Source organism: Oncorhynchus mykiss, chromosome 17 (genome assembly GCF_057628025.1).
Source record: "Oncorhynchus mykiss isolate SJ-2025 chromosome 17, ASM5762802v1, whole genome shotgun sequence".
Taxonomy (NCBI): domain Eukaryota; kingdom Metazoa; phylum Chordata; class Actinopteri; order Salmoniformes; family Salmonidae; genus Oncorhynchus; species Oncorhynchus mykiss.
Genome location: NC_143038.1, coordinates 72,004,087 through 72,017,098, shown reverse-complemented (window position 1 = coordinate 72,017,098; position 13,012 = coordinate 72,004,087). Strand labels below are relative to the sequence as shown.

General features: G+C 44.6%; 1 protein-coding gene across 1 annotated transcript; it reads left to right on the top strand.

Moving 5' to 3' along the window:
* Positions 1-201: 201 nt before the first annotated feature.
* Positions 202-12,866, top strand: zgc:171566. The gene is made up of 8 exons (XM_021570146.3): positions 202-880; positions 1,584-1,749; positions 2,044-2,128; positions 2,414-2,552; positions 3,148-3,254; positions 4,929-5,019; positions 5,536-5,673; positions 12,303-12,866. The coding sequence occupies exons 1-8, from the start codon at positions 778-780 to the stop codon at positions 12,422-12,424; spliced, it is 951 nt and encodes a 316-aa protein (XP_021425821.3). The 5' UTR covers positions 202-777; the 3' UTR covers positions 12,425-12,866.
* Positions 12,867-13,012: the final 146 nt, after the last annotated feature.

The window sequence follows — 13,012 nt, the reverse complement described above, 5'->3', positions numbered from 1 at the left end:
GTAAAACCACAAGTTCGAGATGCAGCAATTCAAATTTTCTTCTGGCAATGACGTTTGGTTTCATGTGATGTGATTAGATTGAAGCCAAATCCAAACTGGCTTCCCTTTGCATTTTTTAGGGGGTGGACCAGGATCATTTACAGTTCAGCTTGCTCAGTTTAGCTCACCGCTGATTGGCTGTTATTGTATATATTTTTTTTCATCAAGGGAGGCCAAAATGCTATGTGGCTTCGCTTGCATTCAATGCTATGGGCGGCAACAAAATCACTCTTTTTCACAAGACTGCAGTCAGATAGATGGGCTACACATACAGAGACAGAGGGGGCGCTGTTTCGCTCGTTCGGGGCTTTCTCTAGTGTGATACATTCATCCTCTTGTAATTATTTTATGTTTTTGTTTTTCTTGATCAATGGAAGTCTGGCTTCCCTTGGCATCCATGAATACACGCCACTGCAATAGCATAGTGTTGCCTTTTGCGTTATAGCCTGGTTGAAATGTGTCGCACGTCCACATGTCATTCGGTGAGTTTTCATAATTGCACACGTGACTGAAACCGATATACGGCTTTTTTTTTTCACGCGTCCCCCGCCACGCGTGAGAGAATCTATAGGCTTCACTGTAGAGTCCGGGGATTACGCGTCACATAACTGCAGTAGACTACAGCCTCCTCGTTCTCACTGGTACCATCATCACATACCGCGCTGCTGATCATTTAAGCAGGAGAACTAGTGTCTGCCAATTTTAGCATTTTTATTTTATGTAAGCTACCCGAGGGGAATGAGTCCTCCGTTTGCGGTTCTTGCGGTGTTGGCCGCTTGCCTTTGCGGTGTGCCTCTGCTGGTGGTTTGTAGTGACCATCTAAATTACAGACCCATCATCGGTAAGCCCTTCCGAATCAATCTATTGGGTGAATTTGTATGTATGAGTGTATCTGGAATGTTCCTTATATGCTGCTGCTGGTAATGTGTTATTCTAGAATGTTCTGGGACCATCATTGGAGCCTACCAATTTCCAACACGAAATTGTCAATTTTCTAGGAAGTGAAACAAGAGAAACTCACTTCAGAATGTCATCTTGATTGTATAGATTTGATAAATATCAAATATATGTTTTATAACTTTTCACTGATCAACGTTAATCCTCATGTAGCCATTGCAGAGTTATAGACCGGCTGCTCAATATTTCGCCTTCTAAAAAGCAGGTTATTTAGAAATGCCTCAGGTGTATATAGGCTAAGTAGCAAAATAGTCTGTTGAAATCGCCCATAGACGTTGTTGAGAGAGAGAGATAAGACGAACAATGAATCTGTGAGATGATGATGATGATGATGATGGCTGTATATATTAACCACACCTGTCTTCACAGTAACCTTTAACCCTATCCATCAGCTTTAATGCAAACCAAGTGGAGGGTTTGTTGCTGTTTTTTTTTTTTTTTTGCTATTTGGAATTGGGCCTTGTCCAAGAAACAGGAGCCTATCCCCTGTTTCTGTAGCCGAGGCAACTTGATGTACAACTACACCCACCTAGACATTATGCTAGTCTTGTTGTAGTTTTTTAATGGAAAGTGTATTGTTATTTCAGGTGTCCTGGCCCAGGAGAACATAGTAGGAGACCCTCATGCTCAGGGATCCTCCTACATCGCTGCTTCCTATGTGAAGTACCTGGAGAGTGCCGGAGCCCGAGTTGTTCCCATAAGAATACACCAAACAGATGAAGAATATGAGAAGATATTTCACTCCATAAACGGGTGAGTGAAATTATTGCTCGCTTATTATGTTTACTGTAAAGAGATGCCTTCATTCGGATAATTAAAACGCCAGGGACTATAGGCGATTTGAGGCGGCAGGGTTGCAAGTTCAAACCCCCGAGCTGACAAGGTACAAATCTGTCGTTCTGCTCCTGAACAGGCAGTTAACCCACTGTTCCTAGGCCGTCATTGAAAATAAGAATTTGTTCTTAACTGACTTGCCTAGTTAAATAAAGGTTCTAAAAAAAAAATGATGAATGATTCTGATTGGTTGATTCTGATTGGTTGTTTTAGGTTGCTGCTACCAGGAGGGGACGTAGATCTGGAGACGTCCCAGTTCAGTCGATTGTCAAAGATCTTCTATGATCTGGCCATCAAGGTACATAATATAATAAATGTATCAGTTCCGTACCCACCAAAATCCAATTAGGTTTTTATCCCTGATTGACGATGGCTGTTTTTGAAATTGTTTTCAGTAACTTATATAACAGTTTTAAATGTTGAGTATTCTGTTTGTTTCAGTTTAAGACTGCTCCCTTGACCCTTGACCTTTCTATAAACAGTGTAGTGGTGGAGTGTCCATTAGATTGCTTCCACCTGTTGGGCAGAACGTCCGGTTGATTCGTGGTCCTCTTGTCGTCGTTGTCTTCCTCTCTCCATGCAGGCCAACGATGCGTCCGATTACTTCCCTATTTGGGGTACGTGCCAAGGTCTTCAGCAGATGACCGTACTGACCAGCAACAAGAACCTCCTGACTCTAACAGACACCAAGGCTGTGGCCCTGCCTCTCACATTCACCCCAGGTCAGAGACAACACCACGTTTCTGTAGACTTCAGGAGTGAAGGCCTGTGTTTGTCTATGAATATTGATATTGTGCCTTGTACACTGCACAGACCAAGTTTCCCCTCCATAGGAGTACAGGGCTGTGTTCATTTGGGCAGCAAATAGAAAGAAAAACATCACGTTTGCCATTGCTTGACTAAATGCCAGGGAGAAAAAACGTTCCCTGGACCAAAAGAAACTGATCTTGACAATCCATTTTTGACCTTTTTTTTAAAACTAGAATCTACAGTTGACATAATAACCCCAGAGGCCAAAACAGTGAAGGGATGTACCTGGAGAAATGTAACCACTCTCAGATTCACAGCCAGCGCTATGGATGCAAGGACTGACCATCCATGATATAGTATAGATTTATCATGTGTTGAGGCTATACATTGTTTACATTCACATTGTTTTACAAACGTTAGAAGAATAAAAAAGGTGTATATTTTGGGTTCTGATTGGGTACGACAGGCATTTTATGTTCTTCAAGAATCAATGGGTATATATATAAAATGTATGGAGCAACTAAGGATTCAAGCTTTTAATATTTGAGTTACCTTTGTTTACCACAGCTTCACAGAACAGCCGTCTGTTCAAGACCTTCCCCGGTAGCCTGCTACAGTCTCTGTCCGAGGACAACATCACCTCCAACTTCCACAGCTGGAGTCTGTCGCTACAGGTACTGTCTGATGACGTCAGTAAACACACATGAATATGTCTCTGGTACTGTCTGACTGCTGGCTGACTTGTTTTTAGGACTGATAGACTTGTTCTTAGGAAAGCAAAGAGTACAGAAGTGACCACATAGTGTTTGAACAAACAATATTCTATAGAATTAAAATGGCTCTTTTTAAAAAATGTTAATTTATTGATTTAAAGACCGCTGTGTTTCGGGCAGCATGGTATTCGTCAGGGTGAAGGCCATGCTGCCCAAACAACTCATCCGTTCGAAGGAGTTTGTTACATTGAACATGCCATACAAATAAAGGCATTTGTATTACATGAAGAGTGCCTTGGTCATCCTCGTTTTTTGTTGACCAATGAACCCCTTTTTTTTACCGAAGAGCAGCGATCTACAGAGCCCTACTATTGTGTTCTTATCAGTGCTTTCTTCCTAGTCTTTTCTACAAGCATTATTCTGTATGTGAATTATTCATCTTGTCAAAACACTGAGCTGAAAGTGTAATACCACCTTCTCGTTCCGAGAATATCTGAAGACTTGTTTGAATGTCTGTGTGTCAGTTACCATGTACAGATTACCTCAACTGGCCTGTGTGTCAGAGTTACCATGTACAGATTACCTCAACGGGCCTGTGTGTCAGAGTTACCATGTACAGATTACCTCAACTGGCCTGTGTGTCAGAGTTACCATGTACAGATTACCTCAACTGGCCTGTGCGTCAGAGTTACCATGTACAGATTACCTCAACGGGCCTGTGTGTCAGAGTTACCATGTACAGATTACCTCAACTGGCCTGTGTGTCAGAGTTACCATGTACAGATTACCTCAACGGGCCTGTGTGTCAGAGTTACCATGTACAGATTACCTCAACTGGCCTGTGTGTCAGAGTTACCATGTACAGATTACCTCAACGGGCCTGTGTGTCAGAGTTACCATGTACAGATTACCTCAACGGGCCTGTGTGTCAGAGTTACCATGTACAGATTACCTCAACGGGCCTGTGTGTCAGAGTTACCATGTACAGATTACCTCAACTGGCCTGTGCGTCAGAGTTACCATGTACAGATTACCTCAACGGGCCTGTGTGTCAGAGTTACCATGTACAGATTACCTCAACTGGCCTGTGTGTCAGAGTTACCATGTACAGATTACCTCAACTGGCCTGTGTGTCAGAGTTACCATGTACAGATTACCTCAACTGGCCTGTGTGTCAGAGTTACCATGTACAGATTACCTCAACTAGCCTGTGTGTCAGTCACTTCGCCCCCACCTACATGTACAGATTACCTCAACTGGCCTGTACCCCCCCGCACACTGATTCGGTACCGTTACCCCCCTGTATATAGCCTCGTTATTCTTATTGTGTTACTTTTTTATTTTAGTCTACTTGGTAAATATGTTCTTCTTGAACTGCACTGTTGGTTAAGGGCTTGTAAGTATTTCAAGGTAAAGTCTACACTTGTTGTATTCGGCGCATGTGACAAAGTTTGATTTTAATATATATATTGTCCTATTCCTTTGTAGACATTTCAGTTTCCTGTTTCCTAGACTAGAGCAATATAAATATGTATGTATTTCTCAGCATCAATGTAACTTAAAAAAAATAAAATAAAACATTTTTTAATTCCGGAACATTCCAAAATAACTAAATGTAATGATTCATGTCACCAGAACTACAGCCGGAATGTCAAACTGAAACGCTTCTACAAGATTCTGACCACCAACACAGACGGCAGGAGAGAGTTCGTTTCTACCATGGAAGGTACTGTACGGTGTCTGAGCATGGCCAGAGGGACTTTAGTCACAAGGTTAATTTGGCAGTCAAATGTTGTCAGTGTTACTGGAAGGACTTATCACTTTTCAGCTGATATCTGTTAAGCTGGTCTTGGACAAACGTTTTACTGTATTTGAACAGACTGTTTACTGTAGGTAAACATTATGTAACCATGGGATCCCTGCAGATGTGTGTGTGTGTGTGTGTGTGTGTGTGTGTGCAATCCTTCACAAGCAGGGTATGTTGATTCACACGTATTCAACTCATGGGTGATGTTTTTACAATACATTTACTTCTGTGTGTTTTATCAATCGGTCATGTCCACAAGACTCCAGGTGCTAATCAGCCACACTGTACCAGGATACTAATGATCTGTTTTCTGCTGTCTAATGGCCCACACTGTCCCTGGATACTGGACTGATCTGTTTTCTGCTGTCTAATGGCCCACCTGGATACTAGAGTTGTTCTAGTATATATGTTCTCATGTCTGTTTTCCTGTTCTAGCATACCACTATCCATTCTATGCTGTCCAGTGGCACCCTGAGAAGAGTCCCTTTGAGTGGGTAGATAAACCAGGCATGGTCCACTCTGCTGCCTCCGTCAGAGCATCCTTCTACACAGCACACTTCTTTGTCTCCGAGGGTGAGTTATTTTAGTCCACTTTTCTTGGTGAGGGACTGTACAACGCTGGCCTGGTGAGGGACTGTAGATTAGTTATTGGACTGCACGACGCTGGCCTGGTGAGGGACTGTACAACACTGGCCTGGTGAGGGACGGTAGATTAGTTATTGGACTGTACGACGCTGGCCTGGTGAGGGACGGTAGATTAGTTATTGGACTGTACGAGGCTGGCCTGGTGAGGGACTGTAGATGAGTTATTGGACTGTACGAGGCTGGCCTGGTGAGGGACTGTATATGAGTTATTGGACTGTACGAGGCTGGCCTGGTGAGGGACTGTATATGAGTTATTGGACTGTACGAGGCTGGCCTGGTGAGGGACTGTATATGAGTTATTGGACTGTACGAGGCTGGCCTGGTGAGGGACTGTACAGTTATTGGACTGTACGATGCTGGCCTGGTGAGGGACTGTACAGTTATTGGACTGTACGACGCTGGCCTGGTGAGGGACTGTACAGTTATTGGACTGTACAACGCTGGCCTGGTGAGGGCCGACAGATGGCCATCTTTCTGGTAAGAATAGTATGCCAAGGGCCTCCCGGGTGGTGCAGTGGTTAAGGGCGCTGTACTGCAGCGCCAGCTGTGCCTTCAGAGTCCCTGGGTTCTGCCGTAACCGGCCGCGACCGGGAGGTTCGTGGGGCGACACACAATTGGCCTAGTGTCGCCCGGGTTAGGGAGGGCTTGGTCGGTAGGGGTGTCCTTGTCTCATCGCGCACCAGCGACTCCTGTGGCGGGCTGGGCGCAGTGTACGCTAACCAAGGTGGCCAGGTGCACGGTGTTTCCTCCGACACATTGGTGTGGCTGGCTTCCGGGTTGGATGCGCGCTGTTTTAAGAAGGAGTGCGGCTGGTTGGGTTGTGTATCGGAGGACGCATGACATTCAGCCTTCGTCTCTCCCGAGCCCGTACGGGAGTTGTAGCGATGAGACAAGATAGTAGCTACTCACAATTGGATACTACGAAATTGGGGGGAAAAAAGAGGTAAAATTTAAAAAAAAACAAAAAAAAAGATTATGATTAAGGAGGCGGGGTGTGAATTCCACACAATCAAATGTCGACCGCATTATCTACCAAGGGAATTCTCTTCGATTATAATCACAGCCGCATATATTCCCCCCAAAGCAGACGCATCAATGGCCCTGAACGAACTTCAGTTTATGTAAACTTTATGTAAAATGGAAACCACATATACTGAGGCTGCATTCATTGTAGCTGGGGATTTTAACAAGGCTAATCTGAAAACAAGACTCCCTAAATTCTATCAGCATATCGATTGTGCTACCAGGGCTGGCAAAACCCTGGATAATTGTTATTCTAACTTCCGTGACGCATATAAGGCCCTCCCCCGCCCTCCTTTTGGAAAAGCTTACCACGACTCCATTTTGTTAATCCCTGCCTATAGACAGAGACTAAAACAGGAAACTCCCGCTCTCAGGTCTGTTCAACACTGGTCCGACCGATCTGATTCCACGCTTCAAGATTGCTTCGATCACGTGGACTGGGATATGTTCCGCATTGCGTCCAACAACAACATTGACGAATACGCTGATTCGGTGAGCGAGTTTATTAGCAAGTGCATCGGTGATGTCGTCGCGAGACCGAAAGCGCAAACCACTGCTTTTAATCAGGGCAAGGTGACCGGAAACATGACCGAATACAGTGTACCTATTCCCTCCGCAAGGCAATCAAACAAGCTAAGCGTCAGTATAGAGACAAAGTAGAGTCGCAATTCAACGGCTCACACACAAGGTATGTGGCAGGGTCTACAGTCAATCACAGATTACAAAAAGAAAACCAGCCCCGTCGTGGACCAGGATGTCTTGCTCCCAGACAGACTAAACAACTTCTTTGCTCGCTTTGAGGACAATACAGTATCACTGACACGGCCCGCTACCAAAACCTGTGGACTCTCCTTCACTGCAGTCGACGTGAGTAAAACATTTAAACGTGTTAACCCTCGCAAGGCTGCAGGCCCAAACGGCATCCCCAGCTGCGTCCTCAGAGCATGCGCAGACCAGCTGGCTGGTGTGTTTATGGACATATTTGATCAATCCTTATCCCAGTCTGCTCTTCCCACACGCTTCAAGAGGGCCACCATTGTTCCTGTTCCCAAGAAAGCTAAGGAACTGAGCTAAACGACTACCGCCCCGTAGCACTCACTTCCGTCATCATGAAGTGCTTTGAGAGACTAGTCAAGGACCATATCACGTCCACCCTACCTGACACCCTAGAGCCATTCCAATTTGCTTACCGCCCAAATAGGTCCACAGACGACGCAATCGCAACCACACTGCCCTAACCCATCTGGACAAGAGGAATACCTATGTGAGAATGCTGTTCATCGACTACAGCTCAGCATTTAACAGCATAGTACCCTCCAAAATCGTCATCAAGCTCGAGAGCCTAGGTCTCGACCCCGCCCTGTGCAACTGAGTACTGGACATCCTGGTGATGTGGATAGGTAACATCTCCACCCTGCTGATCCTCAACACTGGAGCCCCTCAAGGGTGCGTTCTGAGCCCTCTCCTGTACTCCCTGTTCACCCACGACTGCGTGGCCATGTAAGCCTCCAACTCAATCATCAAGTTTGCAGACGACACTACAGTGGTAGGCTTGGTTACCAACAACGACGAGACGGCCTAGAGGGAGGAGGTGAGGGCCCTCTGAGTGTGGTGTCAGGAAAATAACCTCCCACTCAACAAAACAAAGGAGATGATCGTGGACTTCAGGAAACAGCAGAGGGAGCACCCCCTATTTACATCGACGGGACAGTAGTGGAAAGGGTAGTAAGTTTTAAGTTCCTCGACGTTCACATCACGGACAAACTGGATTGGTCCACCCACACAGACAGCATGGTGAAGAAGGCGCAGTAGCGCCTCTTCAACCTCAGGAGGCTGAAGAAATTCGGCTTGTCACCAAAAGCACTCAAACTTTTATAGATGCACAATCGAGAGCATCCTGTCGGGCTGTATCACCGCCTGGTACGGCAACTGCTCCGCCCACAACCGTAAGGCTCTCCAGAGGGTAGTGAGGTCTGCACAACGCATCACCAGGGGCAAACTACCTGCCCTCCAGGACACCTACACCACCCGATGTCACAGGAAGGCCATAAAGATCAACAAGGACAACAACCACCCGAGCCACTGCCTGTTCACCCCGCTATCATGCAGAAGGCGAGGTCAGTACAGGTGCATCAAAGCTGGGACCGAGAGACTGAAAAACAGCTTCTATCTCAAGGCCATCAGACTGTTAAACAGCCATCACTAACATTGAGTGGCTGCTGCCAACATACTGACTCAACTCCAGCCACTTTCAATAATGGAAAAATGTATGTAAAATGTATCACTAGCCACTTTAAACAATGCCACTTAATATAATGTTTACAGACCCTACATTATTCATCTCATATGTATATACTGTACTCAATATCATCTACTGTATCTTGCCTATGCCGTTCTGTACCATCACTCATTCATATCTTTATGTACATATTCTTTATCCCTTTACACTTGTGTGTATAAGGTAGTAGTTGTGAAATTGTTAGGTGAGATTACTCGTTGGTTTTTACTGCATTGTCGGAACTAGAAGCACAAGCATTTCGCTACACTCGCATTAACATCTGCTAACCATGTGTATGTGACAAATAAAATTTGATTTGAAGCACCTGATTTGGCAGCGATTACAGCCTCAAGTCTTCTTGGGTATGACGCTACAAGCTTGGCACACCTGTATTTGGGGAGTTTCTGCCATTCTTCTCTGCAGATCCTCTCAAGCTCTGCTATTTTCAGGTCTCTCCAGAGATGTTCAAGTCCGGGCTCTGGCTGGGCCACTCAAGGACATTCAGAGGCTCCTACGTTGTCTTGGCTGTGTTGTTGTCCTGTTCGAAGGTGAACCTTCACCCCAGTCTGAGGTCCTGAGCGGTCTGGAACAGGTTTTCCTCAAGGATCCCTCTGTACTTTTCTCAGTTCCATCTTTCCTGTCTCCCAGTCCCTGCTGCTGAAAAACATCCCCACAACCTGACGATGCCACCACCATGCTTCACCGTAGGGAATGTGCCACATTTCCCCCAGACGTGACACTTGGTATTCAGGCCAAAGAGTTCATTCTTGGTTTCATCAGACCAGAGAATCTTGTTTCTTATGGTCTGAGAGTCCTTTAGGCTACTTTTGGCAAACTCCAAGCAGGCTGGCATGTGCCTTTTACTGAGGAGAGTGGCTTCCGTCTGGCCACTCTACCATAATGGCCTGATTGGTGGAGTGCTGCAGAGATGGTTGTGCTTCTGGAAGGTTCTCCCATCTCCACAGAGGAGCTCTGGAGCTCAGTCAGTGACCATCGGGTTCTTGGTCACCTCCCTGACCAAGACCTTTCTCCACCGATTGCTCAGTTTGACCGGGCAGCCAGCTCTAGGAAGGGTCTTGGTGGTTTCAAACTTCTTCCATTTAAGAATGATGGAGGCCACTGTGTTCTTGGGGACCTTCAATGCTGCAGACTTGTTTTGGTACCTTTCCCCAGATCTGTGCCTCGACACAATCCTCTCTCTACGGACAATTCCTTCGACCTCATGGCCTGGTTTTTGCTCTGACATGCACTGTCAACTGTGGGACCTTATATAGACAGGTGTGTGTGCCTTTCCAAATTATGTCCAATCAATTGAATTTACCACAGGTGGACTCCAAGTTGTAGAAACATCTCAAGGATGATCAATGGAAACAGGATGCACCTGAGCTCATTTTCGAGTCTCATAGCAAAATATCAGAATACTTATGTCAATTAAGCTGTTTTTGTTTTTATACATTTGCAAACATTTCTAAACCAGTTTTCACTTTGTCATTATTGGGTGTGTAGATTGAGGGGGGAAATATAAAAAAAATCAATTTTAGAATAAGGCTGTAAAGTAACAAAACGTGGAAAAAGTCAAGGAGTCTGAATACTTTCCGAATGCCCTGTACACGTATGTATAGGACACTAGCCTGGTCCGACGTGGGTTTGAGTTGAGCCAACTCCGTATTATTGTAATGCAACAGTATGGTTGGTTACACATACACCGAAAACAAATATTAACTTAAGTATTGGTCCCATGTTTTAATTTAATTTTTATTATATAGATCCCAGAAATGTTCTACACACGCAAGAAGCTTTTTTTTCTCTCATATGTTGTACACACAATTTGTTTACATCCCTGTTAATGAGCATTTCTTCTTTTACCAAGATAATTCATCCATCTGACAGGTGTGGCGTGTCAAAAAAGCTGATTTTTAAACAGCATGATCATTGCACAGGTGCACCTTGTGCTGTGGACAAAAGGCCACTCTAAAATGTGCAGTTTTGTCACACAATACAATGTGTTAAGATGTCTTAAGTTTTGATGGAACGTGGCAATTTGGCGTGCTGACTGCGGGAATATCCACCAGAGCTGTTGCCAGAGACATTTTATGTGAATTGTTCTACCATAAGCCACCTCCAACATCATTTTAGAGAATTTGGCAGCATGTCCAACCGGCCTCACAACCGCAGACCACGTGTAACCATGCCAGCCCAGGACCTCCACATCCGGTATTTGCACAACCAAATAATTTCTGCACAAACTGTCCGACGCCACCTCAGGAAAGCTCATCTGTGTGCTAATCATCCTCACCAGGGTCTTGACCTGACTGCAGTTCGGCGTCGTCACCAACTTCAGTGGGCAAATGCTCACCTTCAATGGCCGCTGGCACGCTGGAGAAGTGTGCTCTTCATGGCTAAATCACAGTTTCAACTGTACCGGGCAGACGGTTTGTATGGCGTTTGTGAGCGAGCGGTTTGCTGATGTCAACGTTGTGAACAGAGTGCCCCATGGTGGCGGTGGGGTTATGGTATGGGCAGGCATAAGCTACGGACAACGAACACAATTTTGTATTTTATCGATGGCAATTTGAATGCACAGAGATACGTTGACGTGATACTGAGGCTCATTGTCGTGCCATTCATCCACCGCCATCACCTCATGTTTCAGCATGATAACGCACGGCCCCATGTTGCGAGGATCTGTACGCAATTCCTGGAAGCTGAAAATGTCTCAGTTCTTCCATGGCCTGCATACTCACCAGACATGTCACCCATTGAGCATGTTTGGGATGCTCTGGATCAACGTGTAGGACAGCGTGTTCCATTTCCCGCCAATGTAAAGCAACTTTGCACGGCCATTGAAGAGGAGTGGGACAACATTCTACAGGCCACAATCAACAGCCTGATCAAATCTATGCGAAGGAGTTGTGTTGCACTGCATGAGGCAAATGGTGGTCACACCAGATACTGACTGGTTTTCTGATCCACGCCCCTAACTGTTTTTTTTTTAATAGGTACACTATCTGGGACCAACCAATTTTAAGGTATCTGTGACCCAACGGATGCATATCTGTATTCCCAGTCATGTGAAATCCATGGATTAGGGTCTAATTAATGTATTTCAATTGACTGATTTTCTTTATATAAACTGTAACTCAGTAATTGTTGCATTTTTATTCAGTGTAGTAGGCCTGTAGATGTGGGAGTATGTTAGCGGTTAAACACAGTTGGCTAATATCTTCTGTTGTCCTACTCATCCTCCTATTCACAGCCATGAAGAATCATCACAAGTTCTCTTCAGCCAGTGAGGAGGAGAGGGCTCTCATCTACAACTATTCTCCTGTATTCACAGGTCTAGATGGTATATTTGTGCAAAATTATTACTTTGATTAGATTTAACAATTTGATTTATAGTCTCTTTAAACTGTAAAATAAACTGCATTTGTATTTGAGCTCTGATTAGCTGTAAAAAATAAAATGTTTTGGATCAGTCTTTATTGCCGATGTTGCTGTTGGATGATTCTAAAAATGTTTTTTTTTTTTTTTTAACTTGGTTTGGAGTCTTGATGTGTTTTTAAAAAATGTTGAAATGTATTGGATGTGAAGATATCGTTTTTATTAATGGGGAAAATATGTACATTCTTACTGCCATTATGACAACTTGACTGTAACGTCTGAAAACAGAACCTGAAAACTGCCTGCACACGAATGCAAAAAGTATTCTGAATTCATCTGTTTGTGATGCATTTGATAGCACATTTTAGTGCCATCACAATAGTGTTTTTTTTATTGTTTACTCACCCAAATTAATGGACAATAAAGTCTGCAAACAGAACCTTGTTGGCATTTGTTTCTTATAGCTCGATGCCAGCTGACTGGCCCAATATATATTATTCAGAATATTCAGATTCAAGCACATATACACAAGTACCTCCAGAATTGGGAGGTTATTTCTATAGTATACACTAGATGGCGCAATTG